Genomic DNA, 22,037 nt, shown 5'->3' with positions numbered 1-22,037 from the left:
GGAGATGCAGGAGATGGACCTGGGCGGTTACCGTGATGACAACTCTTTGCCCCGGCCCTGATTGCATTCCCCTGCTGCTATTACGGACTGAGGAGATCAGCGTGGCACAGAGGCTAGAACAGATGACCGTGCGATGGCTCTCTGTGTGGCCACCATCCCAGTCCGTTCATCCCCGATCGTCTGCTACAATGGGGCCCCTGTTCTCTCGTTACGCCCATCACCAGTCTCTTATTAGTTATTATGAGTGACCCTTAACGAGGTGGTGACGGCTGGCCGACGGTCCCCGAGCCGGCGCGGTAACGGACCACCCACCCAATCGGCCTCTGCGATTGGGCAGCCCGACAGAGCTCGTTTTATAGGTAAATCCGAGAGGCACCTCTTTACTCAAGGATATGTCCTGATTCCCTGTGATACAATATATTACTGGGGGATTTCTTGGAAGCACTGACGGTCACAAGGGTGGCTTACAGTAGCAGCTTGTGCCGTGGGTACCGAGACCCAACAGAGAGGTACAGTTCTGTGCTAACACGGTTAAGGAGAGCACAGATTCAGGTCGGGTATTTGCTGTACCTCATGGGAACGTTTTTTTTTTTTTTCTTCTTCATAATTCTCCTCTGGCTTTGGTGTTTGCGCTGTTCCTGATTCAAGGCTTTTCTTCAAAGAGGTTAAAGGTTTAGGGCCTTTTCCTGCTCTGAGCTGTGTGGAGAACTCAGTGCTGTTCAGCCAAGGCCCCCCAGCTTCGGAGGCCTCAGGAGCTGAGCGGCGTTGGGAGATTTCGCCTGGACAAACAGCCCCAGCACTCTGGATGCTGCAAATGACGGCAGCGGTCTTAGAACAGCATGAAAAGCATGTGTTTAATGACAAGAACATAAGAACACATTAAAATTAATGACAAGAACAGGCCGTTCAGCTCAGCTGGGCTCATCATTCTGCCTGTGGTCTCAAGTGTATCTCGCACCGTGTCAGGCTTGAGCTTGGACACTCAAAAAGTCTCTGCTTCCACTGCGATTACTGGTAAACTGATCCTTGCATTAATGACTTGTGTATGTGTGTGTGTGTGTGTGTGTGTGTGTGGAAACAATGCTTCATATTGTTGCTATGAAGTTTACCTTTGGCTAATTTCCAGCTACGTACTCTTACTTTGTTGACAGAATCTGCTTCAGCTTCTGTAATCCATTCTATGAATCCCTTTATAGTTCCCTTTTAATTTAAAAATCCCAGTCAAATCCCATCAGAGTCTCATTTTGGTAAGAAATAAACTGTAAAGAGATTGACTGTCTTAAGGTATAACATGTTATTTTGATACCAAGAACTAGTCTTGTTGCCCTTCTCTGCAAACCTCTATGCTCTTTTTGTAGTATGGTGACCATGATCAGAATAGGACACAATCCTTTAAGTGTTGTAGGCACTGAATGATATGAATATAACCTCCATTGGATTGTTCTCAGTACTTTTACATCCAAGTATTTGTTTTATATTTCTGAAATTATATCCCTGTATTTGCCCCTTTTCACTGCTCTGTCACAATGTCTAAACACAATCACCGCTTAATAATTGCACTTATATCATTTCAATGTTCTGTATAAAAATCTCATGTATATTTTATTTCATTTGTTTTTGTACAAAAGGGTTAACATGGTACCTTTTTCAGTAACATAACTACTTACAAATTCACTGATTAAAAAAAACAAAACAGATGCTATGGTTTTGTGGTTTACTATAGCGACAATGAATGCAGGTGCTACGTTCATGGACTTTGCTGTCATTTTGTGGGCTGTATTTTAAGCAAACGGAGAATAAAAACTTGCAATGAGGACTGTAATGAAAGATAAAAATAATAGAAACAGAGATGCCACAAACCAATGAACAGGTTCAATCCAGAGTCTGTCACATTCCAGAGGCCAGAGGCCCAAGATCGAATTACCTCCTCCAATTTTGCTTACAGGAGTGGTTCAGGTGCTGCTTGCAGTCCCACCACTGGCCCACGGTGGGTGCTGTGCTGTGAAAACACTCATCATCAGCTTCAGAGGGCTCTCATGCCTCCAATCTCACCTTGATGATCTGCTTTTTACTGGAAATAGGCTATAAAATGGTTCCATAATCTGCACAAGAATTCTGGTGGCCTTTCCACACCAATTCCAGAGGGTAGGTGGCCTCCTGCATTGTCTCAGTAATTTCTCCAGTGGACCCTCCCCTAAACTGTAAGGCAAACTTCACAATAGCATTTTTTTGCTGAATAGAGAGGTACACTTTATCTCTCAACGTCAGTATTAACTCCACCACCCCTCCCACCGCCACCCCCCCAATTCCTGCCGTGACCAGGTTTTCTAAAAAAATCTTTCAACACCCTTCTGGCTTCTTCCAGTCTCACTCTTTTCATTGCGGTCTTCTTTAAAACGAAAGCACAAACCAAAAAGCAATTAAAATGAAAAAAGTTTTAAAACGCAAGTAGATCCAACACACGGCAAACTTGGCCCCAGATCTTTATATTCTGCATCATTCACTATCACAGGATTAAAGGTAATCTCTTCGTGAGTATTAAAAAAGTGATTTTTCTTTTGTAAGACAGCCTTATGGAGGATCGTATCGCTCTATTACGGAGAGGTACCAATCCCTGTTGCCGCAAGCTGGAACGATCAACAATCATGACTATAGCATTGAGTCTTCTGTTACAGATACTGCAGTATTGGAACGTAAGCATGAAGTAATGAGTAGGGTTGGGCGGGGGGGGGTCAGGGGGTTAGGTTCCGGGCGCCTCACTGGAAGGCCGTGTGGTACGTGGGGCACTGCTGCGACTTCATGTGCTTGATGGCGAACTTGAGCTCCTTGCTCTTCTTGTCCCACTTGTGGATGGACATGAGCAGCAGCTGCTGGTCCACCTTGCGGCCCATGATGAGGAAGCTGCTGCCCAGGCTGTCCAGCTGGGCGCAGGGGCAGTCGGCGCCGTTCTTCAGGTAGAGCACCAGCGTCTTCAGGTCCTTCTTGCGCAGGACACCCATCTTCAGCACCTTCTTCTTCTTCTGTGCTGCCACCAGCTTGCGGTCGCCGTTCTCCCTCTTCACCTCCTTGATCTTCATCTTCAGCGCTGGGGGGGGGGGGGGGGACGACAGGGCAGAGATGGCAGTTAGTGACTCCCACCCATCCACACACCCCAACATTGTCATTCACTACATTACATTACAGTCATTTGGCAGATGCTCTTATCCAGAGTGACTTGTATAGGTTACATTACATTCACCCCCCCCTCCCTTTAACCTACAGCCAGGGTTGGCCCATGGTTATTCATCAACAACACTTGCCATTAAGATGCATTATGCTCTTTAGAAATTGTGATAACTTTCCATTCTGTTGTTGTACATTCTTTCTAAGTCAGACACACCTGAGACCCTGTGGCAAATCTCCAAAGCATTCTGCATTGCTGTAATCATTTCTGGTGAAACAGCTCCAGCAGTGCGCAGCAGCTGATAAGACCTCTTTAGTTCAGCTTCAGTTAGGCTTGTAAGGGATAACAAAGCACAGTCTAAGGATGCAGCACGCTAATACAAAAGCAAGAGAAATCTGGCTAATGGCTAATGCGGTCTAATAGATAAAATGATTTAATTTATTCTCAGAATTCAATTTATTCCACAGCAGTTTCACCCTAGAGTGGTACTGTTTCAAGCAGTAATCATTCTGAATCAAGAAACGATACAGCTCAAATTACTGCAGAAGGAACATCGCATGAACAAACATAAACATCAAACCTTGGCAAGCTCACTGTACCCATAACTCAGTAGTGTTTTCCACTACATTGTTTGCCAAACACTGTTTAGGGTCAAACTTAAATTTCAAGGTATTTCAAAACCTGACGGCTAGACCCTGCGATGTACTCGGGAGCAAATGCCCGCAAAGACCACCTTCACTTCCAACAGCAACTCTTTCTGACACATGCCGCTTGTCCTTTTTCATGTAAACATATCCACAAATCCTTCCCGCTCCCCCTCGCAATCTGCTTCTCTCATTTGCGGGGTCCTGTTTGAAGAAAGCGACATTCTACAGTGGGCTCACAGGAAGAGGCGGCCAAGCAGCCAACCTGTCCAAGCCATCCTGCGGTTTACTCCACCCAAGAGCGGCATCAATCAGCTCTGACAGCACTGATTCCTCTTCCTCACAGGAGACGGACAGGCCCACGCTAACTCTGGCCAATGCGGGAGAAAGCCACACTGACACGCTGTACTAATCGGAGTCTGCCTTAGCCTAGGCTTCCCCTGTGTTATTCATCCAGCAACAGACCGCGCTGCATCACTGGAACGCCTGTGGATATCCCATCATGCACCTCCGGCAGGGCAGTTATCTCCCCCAAATCCTGTGAAAAATGCAGTAATCCTCCAAGTAAACTTTGAATTCCTCCGAATGTTTGTCGCATGATATTTTTCCAAGCCCACCCAGCGAGCTCATAACCTAAATAACTCGCGGGTCAGCACATCCACCACCCCCGCGGTCTGTGCACCCCCCCTACCCTGCCGCCCGTCATTTGGCCACCAATCCAATTTATCAGTATTTGGGTTTATGGCGAGTCGGTTGAACATTTAAGAGGGAGATAAAAAGGAAACAGAACATCAAAAAAGGCTGATACATCACAACTGGACAAGCTCAACAGTCCCGATGAAGTCATGTTTGGCAATCCCACAATGCATCATATTTCCGTGCTGTGCATGCCTCTGGGTTTTGCTTTTAACTCCCAGGGTTATCTGGACACGCAGCCAGTGGCATCGAAATGTGTGCAAAATGCTCCATTCCTTTTACCTTGGCTGTAAGTCTTAAGATGCTATCACTAAAAACACAAAGTGGGGTTTTATTGTGAAAATGAGCTCCTGAGGTGTAAAATGTGAATTGCTATTCAACCAATTAAGAAAATTATTACATTACATTCATTTAGCAGACACTCATATTCAGAGTGACTTACAGCACAATAGAACATAAGCGTATCCATTAAAGTTAAATGAGCAAGTGACACACCAGGCTAACAACACTCCCAAACCAATGAGTGTCAGCACAACACTATTCAAGCCGTACCACAAGATAGCTTGTGCATTCTGACTAGGCAACAGAAGTCAAGTATACTACCATACATCATCACAATTCATACATAAAATAAACATCAAATACTAGAGGTAGCAGGTGTTAGGGGATGGGGATTGAGGTGGAACCAAGAAGCAGTCTGAAGAGGTGGGTCCTCAGTCTATTTTCAGAAATCAAAAATATCGCCTGCATAAGACCCCTAACCCAACTATGGATACAAACCCTTCTGGTCCTGCTCTGTCTAGAGGCAGCAGTGTAGCATAGTGGTAAGGAGCATGGCTTGTAACCAAAAGGTTGCTGGTTCACTTCCCCACTATGGCACTGCTGCTGTACCCTTGGGCAAAGTACTTAACCTACAATTGCCTCAGTAAATATCCAGCTGTACAAATGGATAACATGGAAAAACTGTAACATATGTAAGTCGCTCAGGATAAGAGCATTTGCTAAATGACGATAATGTAATGTAAAATATGTGAGGGAGCATGAAAAACAAAACATCATCGTAAAAGTACAGTAATTAATTAGGCCTAATCCTAGCTATAGTAGCTCCAGGATTCCTGGTAAGGCAGACGCCAGCTTTTTTGGTTTGTTTTTGTATGCTGCTTTGTATGCTGTAACCTACATTAAGTGGAGGTCTGCCAAAACTGTTTTGAAACCGCTCTGTAATCAATGCACAGTAGGCCGAGCCTGAGATAAACTTCACGCTTCTTAGAGTGGCAGTACACAGACACAATCTGGTGGTTTCACAACAAGGCCCAGAAAAAACAGTTCAGAATCAGACAGTATCAGAGACAGTGGAGTTCAGTTTTCAGTGAAGCCCTTGGTATCTGGCTCTTCCACAGCTGTGCAGTCATGAGTACATTGCAGTACATGCGTCAGTGTCTCCTATCTAAACGCATGAAGAAGCAGCAGAAACGTGTTGAAGAAAGTTATTTTAATATTTCATATTTTCCATAGCCCAGTTGATGACCTTGAATTTTTCCCCTTTGTGGAAAACAGCTGAACCATCATTCTGATTCATCTTCATCTTTGTAGATGAAATACAGAAACAACCCATGGGTGCTCAAACCGTGATGCTGGTGTATGTTGTTTCAAGATATTTGGGGCCTAAAGATTAACTAAGTTTAAAAAATGCAGAAATTATTATTTTTGGAGTGTGTCCCAATTAATTGTTTTTGAACACATTGTCATTTGAATCAGGGCTGTTTTCTCAGGACCTTCCGGGACAGACCTTGAAGACCCCCCACTCAAAAAATTAAGGATCTGCCCTTAACGACTAAAAGTCATGCTGAAATGTCCCCACATAAACCCACTCATTCCTGATGCACTGGATGCATAAAGCAAAATATATAAAAATCACAAAAATAAATATAGAAATACATTGCTCTCTCTTTTTTCACCAGGCTGGCACAATCTCAGCTTGTAAATTGCGGGCAAATCATCTCCTGGATGAAAACATAATTACTCACACACTCCGCCTATTTCAAAGTGGTCTATCCCTATCCTTCACAAAGCTACAGGCACAAATTCAAGATATCGGTTGTTTAGTTGTTTAGCTGTATTTCAAATCCAGCAAAATATGTGCAAGAGACACCAAAACTTGCAAAATGCATTCAAAAACTCTCTCACCACGGTATCTGACACAGTGCAAAAAAGTGTCCTGTACAAAATATCACTGCCTCAACAGAGGTCAATTTCTAATGGGCCATCTACAGTCAGAGCTGTGGCTATACCCAAGAACCAATTTCTTGGACTCTGATACTGTCCAATCAGTTAATTACTGCCATCATGTGATCAGTTTATGATGGACTGCATTTATAGTAGTGCCTTTTGAAGACCTAAAAGTGCTTCCCACTGAAGGAGGCATTGACTCACCCCAACAATGTGTAACATATGCCTGGGTGCTGCATGATGGAAATTTTGCACCATGATGCTCACCCATTTACTCTCAAACATCACAGGCACCATAATACCAGCACCTCCATCTCTGTGTTCACTAAGACACCTGCCTGACCATCTCTCTCTTCCAATAATATGTCACGTTTCTCCTGTTGTTTTCTCGTTGGCAAAATAATGGGTTCCATTGAGCTTGAAAGAACAAACACCTACCCAGAACAGTGGTTCAACATAATGACAGTATTCACTTCACTTAAATACCGCTCAATCAGGGCAATTCTCCAGATCTCACCCACTGCTTCATACAAGTCACAAGGGCCCTGTTTTTCAGTATGAAAGAAGCAAGGGTCAGTGCATTTGCTGCCCGAGTGCAAATCTGGCCCAGTCACAGGCCGAGGCCTACCACTTGCTTTATAATGCCTAGTTTATTTGTGTGCATGACTCATAACGAGGCGCAGTTTTGTTTTCAGAAGTGCACAAGGCGTGTCAAGACCCCCAAACGCGTAGCCGGTACATAGCTGTGATGAGAGAGGTCATTTTATGCAACATCAGCCACGTCATTAAGTGATGTGAGTGTGACAGATGCTGCTCACTGATCTGAGCAATTAGCCACCTCTTACTCACCCACTTCTTCAGACTGCATCTCGGTTCTACCTCAATCCCCCTCCCTAACACCTGCTACTTGTTTGTTTTATGTGTAGTATCACAATGTGTTTTGAATTTTGTGATCTAGTGACTGATGTACAGTAGTATGCTTGGTTTCCCTTGTCTAGTGAGGTTGCACAAGTTAACTTGTGGTAGGGATTGAACTGGTCTGTGAGTGTTGTTAGCCAGGTCTGATACTGTTGCTCATTCAACTTCAATGGATAGACTTATGTTCTATTGTGCTGGAAGTTGCTCTGGATAAGAGCATCTGCTACATGAATGTAATGTAAAGTAATGTAATGCAGTCAACTTTAGGGTGAAATAAAGAACCGTGCAACTGAAACAATGCTGAGATCAAAACCCAAGCTCCCCCTGCGAACCTCAATCACCATCATGGATGTTGGGTTTGGAAAATGGGAGGGAGCTTCTTTAAACCAACAGATTTTAATTGCTGCAGTCTTTTAACAGCTGCCAGCTGGGTGCTCAACACTGTGTGATTTATGCTGGAGAGTGTATTGCACAAAGTCTTGTTACTTGGAACTGTGATAAAGAAACTCAAACTTGCACAGGAGAGAATTCATGGTAGCCTGAGAAGTCTTCACTGCAGAGGTTTACTGGTATCTGTCAGACTGTCAGAGCTGCCATATCACCCCCAGTCAATTCAGTGAGTGTTTGTTACTGCTGGGGTTAGTCCTATGTTCAGTTCCCATCAGTTTTAAGAGTTATAGCTGTACTTTGGTAATGCCTCCATTATTTAATGCATTTAGTTTTTTTTTTTTTAGTTAGAAGTCTTAATTAATAAATGTGTTACCTTCATGTTATACATATCATAGCATGACGATTCTATGGTTTAGTGTCTTTCCATCCAAAAGTAGAAAGGAACCAAAGTATCTGATCTCCAGATATTTTAAACTTGATTTTAAAGAGTATTTAACTGATTAATTGTGTTATATAGTAATTGGATACAAACCTGCGTGTACACACAAACACGTGGATTCTATGGACAATATCCATGTTCTAAAATCTCAAACGTAGGGTTTCAAAGCTAATCAATAGGGCGCAGTGATGGCTGTTATTCAAAACGCTATTTTTGATCCCAAAATACTGTTTAAAGCATTGCTTTGGGTGTATGCCCTAGCTGTAGCTGCCAACAGAAATTCACATGTCCTTGCATTACCACAGAACAACTGTCCTGTTGTTAAGCTGAAAAGTTTTAGGCATTTTGTTTATTTTTTTTTTTACTGAAATTGTGAGAGATTACTCTTAATCCATTTGTAAACCATACTGCCAAGCAGCATTAAATTGCAAAATGAAATATTGTTTCAAAACATACTTGCTGGGTAGTTGAACTTAGTCTGAACATTCTGCACAGTATGGAGCAAAAGCAATTTACGTATTATCAAGCAAGCGCTGCTGAAGTTTTTTTTTTTTGTTTTGTTTTTGAGATTTAGTGAAGTGCTGTTGCAGTTGTGTCATAAATAATTCTTAGAAGTACCATTTCTCAATCATGCATATTTTTCACATGCCAATGTTTGCCCTGATGTGTGTGTGTGTGCATGCCTTTGTATGTAGCAACACTCTTTGGATGCCTTTTTGCATATTGAATCAACCTCTTGTGTCATCTCTGAATGTTTATTTCCTAAAATGTTCTGTGTGGAAAGGTCATCATTAGTGGCCTAACAGGTCACAAAGTAATAGAGAAATATTTGCAGTACAGTCCCTGAAGTAAAGCCAAACATCAGCCTTTGGACAAAACTGCATAATAATCTAAAATCATATTCTGAAACAAATTCCTATTAACGATTTATCAATTTACAGATCATAAAATGTTTTACCATATATCTTGTTCTAACAGTGTTTGAGCTCATTGGTACTTTAAACTCCGAAGATTTGATTAAATACTTTGAGAGGGGTGTTTGAAAACCACTTTTAATTTGACATTTCAAGTCCTCTTTCAAAACACATTACATTACATCACTGTCATGTAGTTGACGCTGTTCTCCAGAGCAACTTACATAGGTTACAATTTTTACATGTTATACTGGATACTGTATACTGGATACTTACTGAGGCAATCCTAGTTTGAATACCTGGCCTAAGGATACAACAGTAGTGCCCCAGCGGGAAATGGAACCAGCAGCCTTTTGCGTTACAAGCCCTCCTCTTTGCCACTATGCTACACTGCAGCCCCACTACACGTTATTTTAACTGCAGCATCCACACCTACAGACCTGTAACTAAGAGATCCATTTAAGGAGCTCAATAAAGCTGCACAAAACGATTAAAAAAGGCAGATACGTTATTGTGTTTTCTATTTGGAAATAAACTCACTTCATCAAATTAGCCAAACGAGCAAGCCAAGAAATATTAAAGCATAATGCAATTTCAGCCCATTACCCACGGATCCAGTTTCTCTTGTTTGTCAAGAATGCAGCCTCAAATCTTGTAAAAGTAGCTGAACCATATGCCGAAGGACAAGTGATGTTGCTGAGTATTCATTTTAGACTCTATGGCTGATGCAAAAAACTCTGGAGGTTCAGCATGGAGGGTCAGAACTAAACCACTTAAACCAACTTACACCCCCCCCCCCCCACTGCTGATTCTCAGTTATTATTCATTAGCTTAGTAGTCTGGGCGATGTGCATCTGTTATCTGTTTCTTTTGTAGGATATTAGCAGAAGCAATTGTTTAAGTGGTTAATTCATCTAAACCTGCAACCTTTGAGTCACGAGTCCAATTCACTAACCGCTGCTCAACATCTATATATTTAATGGGACTTAAGTGCTGAACCATCAAAACATGAATTAACTCATGCAGCAGTGCTTTGATAGTGTGTCCTCAAAAATGACTAAAGTACATTCAACTGAATAGAATGAAGTACATTCTAGAGATTTCTGTCTTCAGCTGGCTTCTCCCAAACTTCACAAGCCAGCTCCCCTTGCACCAGCAAAACTTCTTTTTCAAATAGAAAATCTTCTTCTATTAATGGTCATATAGCTGTATTTTGATATGAAGACAAATATTACATTTCAGAAATTGTAAAGTTTTTAATCTCAAATTCTGATTGCTTATCTTTTTCATCACTGGAAAGAAGAAGAAAGCTGATTCCTGAAGGTATCCATTACATAACTTTTCTTACATTGCAGATCTCCTCTAGATTTTCATTGGAATATTATGCTCCTCATTACAGGAGATACAACAGACAGTATAATTTCTAACTGACACAAAGGTAATTTACCGTTACTGACCTACAATAGGAATGGGAGAGGAAGGTTTCATGAATCCCAAAATGTATGTTGCTATCACGTGTTAGTGGTGTCTAACTGATTTCAGCACATCACAATGTTCTACTATGGAGCGCAAAAACTTTTTTGATTGGTTCAGCCAAGTCAGTGATTCACAGCACATGCTAGCTCCACCCATCACTGGATTCATGAAGCCTCACTACCTAAAATCAAGTACTCAGGAGAACCCTCTTGGCCATTACAGCACAGTACCAGTCAAAAGTTTGTACATGCTGTTACGTGCATGTAAGATAATGGGGAACATGCATTCAAAAGACATTTTGATCGAAAGACTTCCTTAAATGCATCAGTTTTTTTCTTAGACAAATATAAATAGTGACGTTGATGTCTATGTGTGAATTATATTAATTATTTTAAAAAATATATTTTTGGCTACATTGAAGAATTTAAACTGTAAGATAGTTTTGATTTCTTTAACACGTTTTTGGTCACTGCATAATGCCATTTGTGTTATTTCATAGTTTTGATGTCTTTACTCTTATTCTAAAATGTGGAAAATAGTAAAAATAAAGAATAAAAGTTGTGTATGACTGTCCTGTCACATGTATGTTTTTAAATATGTCCATGTCGAAAGTGCAGGCACCTGTGATTCAGCCAAACCTGGGTAATTCTCAGGGTACTTACCAAAATCACTGGCACAAAAGTGCTCCATTATGGCGTCAGCCTTCAGCTCATTGTCACAAGGTGGGCAGGCCTTGGAAGCTGTGAAAAGAGAAAGGGTATCAATATCAGGACCTCACTTCAACCAACCAGGTCAGTAATTTATTAATTTATTGCCTTACACAGGAAGGGGTTTCTTAACAGCTACAGAGAATGGAGATGATATGCTTGTAAGTGCCAAGACCTGCAAATTGATTGTTCAAAAAATGACAGCTTCTGTTTTTTCAGCACTGAGGTTTTGGAAATAATGTCATGACAGGTGCGTGTGTGAGTAGTGACAGAGTGTGTGTGTGTGTGTGTGTGTGTGTGTGTGTGTGTGTGTGTGTGTTGGGTGGGGAGAGAGGGCACTACAGCAGCTCAACTGCAGTGCAATTACAGCCAGGCAAGTGTTTTAAGTGGATAATAATAATAATAATAATAATGATGTCTCCAATGTGCAGCAATTTCTTCAAATACAGTTATAAGCAGATATTTTTGCCTTGAGAGAAAATGTCAGGACACTTTGGATCCATGTCCAGCACAGCCACTGGAGGTACTCTGTGGTTGCTGCTGTCATTTATACAGAAGTTATGGCAATCATTTTCATTTGAGATAACAGGGTGTTTTTTAAATGCAAGAACAGTGGAGTGGAAAAGCACAGGGACTGCACTCCACCCTTTGCGTACTACAAGGCAGGCTTGGGAAAAGCCAGTAAAACACAGATCTGTGTAGCGAGAAGAAAGAGCCCTAACATGCCTCTCTTTTTTGGGTTCAGAGGCAGAGAAGCATTAATCCTATTTTACAAAAACGGGACCGCTCGCCCCAGCGAGTCTCCCGGAGTTGTCGCCTGCCTTTTCGCGCGGATAAAATACTGCCGGAAGATAAATTCCGCGATTAATTGCGCCCGATTGAAATGCGCACTCAACAATACACTCGCTGTGTCGGCTTTGATGTACAGCGCCGAAAAGTAGCTTTCGCGGAGTGACGAGCTTTGATACAGAGCTACATTAGCCAAGCCCTCTGCCAGTGCGTTGAAAAAGTTAGCCAGCCGAGCAATAAGCGCTGCTATTGTGCCAGTTCCTTTTTATGCTGAAAGAGATCATAAAGATTGACGTTTGCAATACTGGTAAATGCGGTGCAATACACCGTCCATGTAAAATCAGCACGAGTCCTGTGACACTATGGTGGATTGGACAAGTTAGACCAGTATTTATCAAATGAGGGGACTGACCCCTGTGTTGCATTGGACTTTAATTGTAAACTTTCTCTGATAAATTGAGTGTCCTTTTCCTGAAATATTCCTGACCCACACTTTGCTAATGTCTTCTTGGATAACTGCCTGTCCAAGATACTTATTTTTATCATATCTGCTGAGAAGAAAGTCTTAAAATATTCTGCAACCAATACCTAACCCATAACTGTTTACTGTCCATTAACCAAATTTACTTTCTGTCCACCTATAACTTTCCAGAAAAGGTGTGATTTTTCCAGCTGTTTAAAGGTTCTATTCTGGAAGTGAATTATTGATTCCATCAAACAGAGTTAAGAAGGAAAGGACATTTCCTTTATATTTACATGTTATATTTACATATTTTGATCAAATTTGCATTGTTTGATGCATTCTTTTTATATACATGTGCAGTATTGAGGGTTGAGGGTAGTTTTCATTTCTTCTTGGAGCTGCATTGTATTGTACTGCCTGATTGCATAAGCAGTGCTGTGCCTCTATTCACTGTGATTCAAAGGAGCCAAGTTTCATCATGCATAGCCTACAATTTACAATAAAGTGATTGGGGTATACTTTTCACCTAGTATCACATTGATATCCTCTGAGTTTGTCTGATATTAGACTGTGGTGATCTGCTTTTGACCTTGCATCAATGTGATATCCTCTTTTGCCTGATATCAGAATGCGATGATCTAGTATAACAGCGATATCCTGAGTTTTTCTGATATCAAAATGTGGTGATGTACGTTTGACCCAATATTACAGTGACATCATCAGAGTTTGTGTGATATCAAAATGCGCTAAGGGCGCGAGACTGAGCACTTCCTTGTTTTCCTGACAAACAGGAAAACAGCAGGTCTCAGCACACACTGCCCCGACATTAAACGCATCAGCAACAAGCAGATAAAGGGAGGTTAAAGTTCACTGATGCCCAATGCCTGGGTCGTGGGGGGTCATGACCCCTTCCTTCCAGAGTAGCCGTCTGCGGCCCTCGAGTCGCAGAGGTCTGTCAGACCCGGCAGGGGTTCCCATACATTCACACGACACTCGGCCGACCGGCAGACGAGGCTTTGATTGTCTTGCAGTGACATTGAAGCACAGGGGCAGGAGAGAGAGACACCCCCCCCCCCCCCCCCCCCCCGCCCCCCGTCTGCCAAAATTAGAGTTCCATTGTAGCTTGGCTCCATTGAGCGATCGGTTTGGAGCTGGAACGTCTTATTTGGACTTTAAAGCAGTTTATTCAAATCCACGGGGTGATATTTTGGCGGGGGCCCCCATCTGTTGCCACGCCAGCACAGGCGCTGAGGAGAATGCATTCTTTTAGCCTTACGAACCATGCTTTTCATTTGTGTTGCTTATCTGTTAACCCCGATGAGGCCTGAGCTTCAGGTTTAAAGATCCGACAAAGGGCCTGATGTATGTGTTTAATGGGAAAGCAGTACAACTTCACACAAGACAAAATCTCTACATGAAACTGAAATGAGCTGCTGAGTTTGAATGATGTTCGTTGTGTCTTGTGTGGCGTGTACTCACTGTCCCCACTGTAATGTTTGAGATTCTGCAGAACTTGTGACAAATTAGCGCTTGATTGGCTCTGAGCTTTTTCTCATGGTGTTGGTGACCACATGTGAAAATTTTCAGGCAATAAAAAAAGGAAACAAATTGCAGTTCTTCACCGTAAATTTGTTGGAACTTGTCAGCTTGCCTCTGTCAACATTCAAATTAGTAAGCAAAGGGCTCTGCGTGTTATTTTCTTTTTTTCATTTATTATCCAGAAAATGTTATGCATCTTTGACTTATTATCCATATATACAGCTGGATCTTTGCAGTTTTACTGCTTTACTAAGGTTAAGTACCTCATATTACATTACATTAATGTCATTTAGCAGATGCTCTTATCCAGAATGACTGACATATGTTACATTTTTACATGTTATCCATTTATACAGCTGGATATTTACTGAGGCAGTTGTGGGTTAAGTACCTTGCCCAAGGGTACAGCAGCAGTGCCCCAGTGATGAATCGAACCAGCAACCTTCCGGTTAAGAGTCCCTGCTCCTTACCATTGTGTTACAGTGGCGCTGCCAATAGACCTGAGTGTTCATATAACTGGTGTAAAACCTTAACCAGTCTCCACATCAGCCCTTCCTCATTTTTGGCTATCAGGTACCCCTTCTGACCCCATATGACACAGGACTGGGTGAGGGTGAAAAAGCACAAATCCTTACAGCAATGCTGAGGGAGAACTGTCATTAAGACAGTGTAGTGAGCAGAAATGATGAAGGCGCTACAAGTATTTCAAAACTCTTTCAGCAATGTCTCTGTTTTGCTATTTCCTTTGTGTAAAACCAGGTCTCCCCGGTGAAAGAACACCCAGAGTTATTTTCTAATTTAACAAAAACATTATCAGTTGTTTACTTCCTGATAATCATTTAAAATCTTTGTGTAACTGGAGCTTGAAAAATGTTTTACATTTCTTTTGGCAGACAGAAAGAAGTCTGTGAGTCCGCTCACAAACAAACACCACCAAAAAATGTTCAGTTGGAATGTACCAAGCACACACACCACACAGATAGATGACTCTGACAAGGCCGATTCATAAATATTTAGAACATACAACACTTTCTCTGGGTTTATTTAGTCGTTGAGCGTCTCTATATGCCTTTAAAAGGCATGTAAACACAGTCCAGTGGCTGTGGGTGCAGTCTTGTGACATTAGTCAGCTCAAAACAAGGCAATAAGGATCTCTTTTTTTCGAGCTACAGACCCAGTCGCAGCAGTCTTGACAGAACAGGACCTGACACACACACACACACACACACACACGCACATACACATACACATATTCCCGCTTCCCCTGCAGAGAAGGGTGGAGAGGGGTGTATGTGTAGCTGAACCAAGGGGGGCAAGTCTTCTAGGAAATCCTGTCATCAACCCATTCGAGGTGCAAAATGTAGACACCTCCCTTAACGTCTATTACCACATGACCCTGTCATATCCAGGCCTCCACAGTTCACTTCACTCTCCCTCCTCCGTTTTTAAGCGTTTCAGACAGGGAGATGATTTCCATGGGAGGATGTTCCCTTTATTGGTGCTTATAGGTCATAGTTTTATGATTCATTTCAACCACTAAGTTGGGAAGCGGCAAGACTTGCGACATAAAACATTACTGCACCCAGATAAAATCCTCGGTGTGATTTATGTTTGAACTCCCAACATCTGTTTAAGCATACTATGTACACAGACGGCTTTAAAATATCTCTCCCATTCTCCCATCGGAGTCCTTAAAAATAGCAGGGCTTCTTACATTTGTACTTGAGATTCCTGTAAATCAAAGGAACATACATTGTGGTTTAGCCAAATGAACCTGCGCGCTGGGCCAAACCTCTGTGATTGAACATGATATTTTCTCTCTCGTGTTTGCTCACTTTCTCTGTGGTGGCTGGTACAAGCCACTCCTGTGACGAAACTAGAATGTTTCGGCAAATTACTCCAGATCATTTAAAAAACAGAGAGTGTGGTAGGGACTTATACATTTCCTTTTTAGAGCAGTCATAATTCATACATCAGCATACACTGCTTTTATTTTAAACATCATTCACTGACACAACTTGAAATTTGCTGGACCAGAAAAACAGTGGTTCTGAATGTCCAGTTGCCTGCACAATTTTGCCACTACAAATAACAGCAACAGCAGGGGGTGTGTTCTGAATCAATATCAGCATGTGAACAATGGTGTAGCAAATGTAAAATTAAGCATCCCTACAGTAAGTCCATTTCAGTGTAAAATTAAGATCAAATCTCTTTCCCAGGTCTATACAAATCCACAGTGGCTCCATTAGAGTGACTGGTTGGAAGTGAAGGCGTCCGTGTCTCAGGATTGTACGAGCTGGGACGCTCTGAGGAGAACAGCAGGCCTCCCAAACTCCTCGGCTCACACTCGGCTTCCTCACCTCTGCCAGTTCGCATTTCCAGAAATACTTCCCACAGAACGTGAGCCCCGCAAACGCGAAACCGATGGCTTTCAGAAGCCCGGAGCTTTATGTCACCCAGCTACCTCCGCGCGCCAGATGTAGGCCTGCGTTTAATCAGCGTTCGTCCTTCACTTTGAATCACAAGTAAATATGAGTGTTATGGTGTTTTTTTTCCTCACAAACACAGTTCAGTGAGTTCAGCAATCACCGAAATTAATGCAGCAAAATTAATTGTGTTTGTACTGAAAAAAGTAACACTTGTGTATAACTCTGAGTAAAAGTTGAAGGCAAATGTTGAGTCCAGGCCATGATGTGACACAAATTTTGAGTCCAGGCCATGGTGTGACAGCCACTTGACGCTATGAGGGTCACACTTCTTTCTCTTTTCTTGTATATTTGACGAGCAGATGGTTTTGTCTACAGCGACATACAATTGTATAAATTCTGCATCACAATTATGCTTTTGTCTCTTTTTTATTGTTATTATTATTACGATTATTTTCGGAAAAGTAGCTTACAGGGATTCACACCCATAACCTGCTGTGGAGGGGGTTGTGGAGCTGTGACCCCTACTCCACGTGGCTAAACGATTCTCCGCTCTCCACGAGGATTCTCTACATGAGGTCCTTCCGAGAGCCCCGGCCATGCATTCCTGCTGACTTGCCGTTTCCAGAAGATCTGGCCCCCGTTGGGCTGGTGTTTGCGCTGTCACGCTATCTCCAGACTTACATTTCGCATAATTACACGCCCCTCGCCAAAAACAAGCAGGGGGAAAATTTATACAAACGTTTGGCGCACGGACCAGTCCCCCCCCGTCCGCGATGCTGAAAAACGAACCCTTCTGGTGTTCGGTGCGATAGCCTTGCGCCATCTCTGTGGTTGCACAAATGATACACAAAAACAATAAATCAATGCATAAATAATGCAAAACAGTGATAACAGCAGTGAGTTTAAACACAGTTGCAGAGTGGGTCAGATCTGACCCCCCCCCCCCCATACTGACAGCGGATCTGTTTTTTTCAAGATCAAGTCCTGCTAATAGCATTAAGCTCTCACTGCAGGCCATTGAGAGGTCAATGTTCTTCCTATACTGCAGGAGGGAATGTTTCTGTTGGTATTGATCAACTGCCAGAGCTCAGTTAGGCGTGACCTGACATTGTTACTGGGAGGTCACCGCATCCGAAAGGCGTTACGCTATCGTGCTTTTTTAACATGTTTTCTTTTTTTGTCTCTCCTGGCTGTTTGGCTCCAGGGAAATGTCAGCAGGATTGGTGCGAAACACTGCTCTCTTCTCCGAATCACGAAGGAGCTTTTGCTTCAGAGCTTCAGTTTCAGTGTGAATCCCTGGTGATTCACTCACCTCTGTTTAAATGCCTTGTGAGTTCACCGGGATCGATAGCATGAACCAAGCCTTTACCTATCTGCTTATCATACCACAAACGTTCTTCTGGAGAACTCATCAGGTCTGTGAGGGAGTTTACAGGGAGAAGCTGGTGCAACGTCACCACTGACAAGATCATTTGTGAAGCTGAGAAACTGCAGTTATGCCCCAGTTTGCAAATAACAATAACACAATTTTTAATGAAATGATGCATAGAATTGACTCATTCCTGCCATGTATGCAGATATGAAAGGACTATAATTTTATTGATCTTTTATTTGAAATATATGTTTGTTATATAATCACGATTACATTATTGTCATTTAGTAGACACTCTTATCCAGAGCGACTTATACAAGTTACAATTTACACGTTATCCATTTATACAGCTGGATATTTACTGGGACAGTTGTGGGTTAAGTACTTTGCCCAAGGGTACAACAGCAGTGGCCAAGCAGGGAACAGAACGAGCAACATTTCGGTTTCAAGCCCTGCTCCCTCCCACTATACCACACTGCCACCCTACATGTTTTCAAGTAGCATTCACGTCAGCTGAACACACGTTCTTGAATTGCAGAACAGAAACCAAATTCATTTATTTGTTGATGATCAATTTCCCCCAATATAATGTCTTGAAAAGAGACATCGAGTATGGGTGTTTGGAAGTGTGGAGTTAAAAAGTTCTTCTTTTTTGTCTAAATCAATGACGTTATATTCACGTTCAATATATAGCGGAGGATGTGTGGTATGTTACACATGGCCCATGGCCAATGTCGTAGAAGCCTGTTCAGATAATATTTATTCTCAACACTGTACATAGTGTTTTCTATTCAGTGTGATTTTCCAATGGATTGTACTGAAACACATATAGTTTCCCTTTTTCTATAAAAGGGAATTTAAAACAGTTCATAACAAGCACAGTAGATTCAAGTGTCATTCACTTTTCTTCTGTCTGCAACCTCTCCTTCTCCTCTCAGCCCTCCCTGTTTCGGATGACCCTTTTACCTCTCTCCCGACTCACACATCCCCCCTTCTCTATCTCTCTCCCCTCTGTCCCATTCCTGTCCTCTGACATCCCTCTCTCTCTCTCTCTCTCTCTATCTCCCTCTCCCCCCCCTCTCTCACTCTATTTTCCCTATTCTTCTCCTCTCGCCCAAGTCTTCCCCCCGTTCCTTTTCAGATGATCCCCCCCTCAACCCAACAGCACCGACTAATTATCTCTCATTCAGAATAATTAATAATCCTCAGTAATTGGCTCCCTACCTAATTGGCCAACCGACTGCCAGACTAAATAAAAGAAGGAGTTAGCATGGTCACAGCTGCATTTGTCCCCTTTGCATTCCAACTGAAGGGTTTTTTTTTCCTCCTTGAATAATGGAAGCATAAGGGAAAAAAAGTTTTTGTTTCCCCCAGAACACTGCAAAGTCCCTGCATGTCAGCAGTTACATTTGCACAGTTTGTAAAGAGCCCGGTCTAAAAACAAAAACCCCTTCTGTTGAAAAAGAGTGTCTGACCGTTCAGACAAGCCCGCTCTTCTCTGAATGTCTAAACCCTAAGGATTCGTTAACATCTTTAACCTGTTATTTGCTGAACAATAAGATGAACATTTTTGTTTGATTTTGTGAAGAGAAATATAAGGACAAACATTTTTAGCTGAATAAATTGTTTTCAAATCAGTAAGTCACTAGACAATAAGTGAGAACAATAGAAAAGATACTTTTTCACACACATAAAAAGTGTGAAGTCAAGTATAGACCAGTCCATAACTTCTTTCAATCTCAGAATGACAATAGCATTTTACTGAGGTTTACTGGGAAGGTAAAAGTCAGACTGTAATGTCTATTTGTCATAATGTAATGAAACAAAATAAAGTTTTAGCCTGACCTCTCCTATCTGAGTTTTGCATGGCAATGCAATTGGTCTGTGTGGCACCCAGTATCATAAAAGCATGTGAAGTCCTGAACCGAAGAGCTTCTGACAAAACTGTTGTTTATCAGTGGCGCTTTTGTTCAAAACTCCTGCAAGACCTTCCAAAGTCAACTTTTTCCCCACATCTGTGTGCTTGCACGATAGAGCCAAAGCTTAGCTGTCTAGATTCTAAGAATATTAATTATGAAGTGATGCACAACCTTAATAAAATGCAATGGTTAACTGTGTGCACTCGCTCCCCTCTATTCATAATCTTACACCAAAAACTGTATCTCTAAGTCCTCTGAAGGATCATTTAATCAATGCCTGTACAGAGGTCATTCATAACAACATATCATAACAACTTGTTTCAGTATTATAAGGAGCAAAGGCATAAAGTTAAAACCAAAAACGTTTTACATCTTGCATAAGTTTCCCACCAAAGGGGTCGCACAAAGCAAGGATGGGCAGCCAATCAGAGGGGCGGTCCCCCTGGGGGGCGGCGTTACCTGGCAGCGGGGTGGCGGGGCTTCCCGCCGACTGCATGGGGATGCAGAGGTCGTTGTCGATGGGGAACTTGTGGCACTGCAGCATCTCGGGCCAGGGGAAGCCGTAGGTCTCCATGACGGGGGCGCAGCTGTCGCGCACCGCCTCGCAGAGCGAGCGGCACGGGTAGATGGGCCGGTCCAGGCAGACGGGCGCGAAGAGTGAGCAGAGGAAGACCTGCGTGTCGCCGTGGCAGCGCTTGGCCAGCAGCGGCACCCAGCTGCCCGCCTGCTGCTTGACCTCGGGCATGGTCTCGTGGTCCAGCAGGTTGGGCAGGCGCATGCGCCGGTAGCCCACGCCGTGGCAGAGGCGCAGGTCAGCGGGGATGTCCACGCACTGCGGCTGCTTGGCGTAGAAGCGGCCGTTGTGGAAGGTGTCCGACTGCCAGCTGTAGTAGTCATATTCCTCCGCTGCCATGGCAGCTGGGGTGAGGAAGAGGAGGAGAAGGACGAGGAAGAGGATGAGCCCGTGCGGCAGGGTGGCGGCTTTCGCTGGGCACCGGGGTCCCGCCATCCTTCTGAGGAAAATCTTTTTGTTTAGCGGGAGAATCTGCTGTGCTGACTTGGAAGAGGTAAAGGCAATCCTTTTCTGCTGAGGCAAAAAGTAAAGAGCTGGGGACAAAAGCTGTGCTCAGCCCCCCTGCCTGAAAAGGATCTGTCCTCTGTCCTCCTAACAGCCCTGAAGCCCTCTGCGGCTCCCTGGCTGTGTGCTGGACTCAGGTGGCTCTGGTGGTGAAGCGTCTGGGAGCCTCGCGCCTGTCTGCTCTGGTTCCTCCGAGTTCCACCTACTGCATAAAAGGCACTGGATGGCCGTGTCTACCAACCTCCGGCCCCCCTAGCAAGCTACCGTCCTGCCCCACCACCCACAGGCTTCCCCCCACCCTCCGTGAACTCTGACTCGGCCAATCACAGGGTGGAGGAGGGGCCTGTTGGACACTCCTACTTTCTCTCCCCTCAACTCCTTCAACCACTCCTCAAGTCAGTGACAGGATTTTTCTGAAGTACAATGCATGTGGACTGGCTGTGGGTTCATTCTTTTCTCTCTCTCTCTCACACACACACACACAGATTATCTCCACATATCCCTTCTGCCCTGGGTTCTTCCTTCGTTAGGAAGTAAACAGTCGTGAGTGAAAAGTTTTTCCTGGCGCTGAGAGTTAGCGCAGCTACAGGTGGTCGGCTCCCTCCAGCCAGCTCTGTATGAGATATGCTAATGGTACTCCTGGACCTGAATAGAGCACGTCTCCCTCTCTGTCTCTTTCTATCAGTCCCACTCACATGGAGGGGGCCCAGTCAGCTCAGTCTAAGGACCCACAGCAGGGCTCCCTGCTGCCCGACAGAGGAGCCTCAATATGTGCCTTTAATTTCACCCACTTTTTTGTCACTGGCATTTCCCATTAACTGCAACCAGAAAGCACTCTCCTTTCCTGCCTCCATTCTTTCCCGCTACTGTAC

At 43.4% G+C, this 22,037-nt stretch overlaps 1 protein-coding gene across 1 annotated transcript; it reads right to left on the bottom strand.

Annotated features, from left to right (window-relative positions):
- Positions 1 to 1,626: 1,626 nt before the first annotated feature.
- LOC118782756 (secreted frizzled-related protein 5-like) lies at positions 1,627 to 21,355 on the bottom strand. The gene is made up of 3 exons (XM_036536305.1): positions 20,547 to 21,355; positions 11,532 to 11,609; positions 1,627 to 3,085 (listed from the first exon to the last, which is right to left on the bottom strand). Exons 1-3 carry the CDS (start codon positions 21,094 to 21,096, stop codon positions 2,757 to 2,759), a joined length of 957 nt encoding a protein of 318 aa, XP_036392198.1. The 5' UTR covers positions 21,097 to 21,355; the 3' UTR covers positions 1,627 to 2,756.
- Between the last annotated feature and the right edge of the window lie 682 nt (positions 21,356 to 22,037).

Source organism: Megalops cyprinoides, chromosome 1, assembly GCF_013368585.1.
Source record: "Megalops cyprinoides isolate fMegCyp1 chromosome 1, fMegCyp1.pri, whole genome shotgun sequence".
In the NCBI taxonomy this organism is placed as follows: Eukaryota; Metazoa; Chordata; class Actinopteri; order Elopiformes; family Megalopidae; genus Megalops; species Megalops cyprinoides.
The sequence above is the reverse complement of the archived record's forward strand: the minus strand, read 5'-3'. Positions and strand labels throughout refer to the sequence as shown.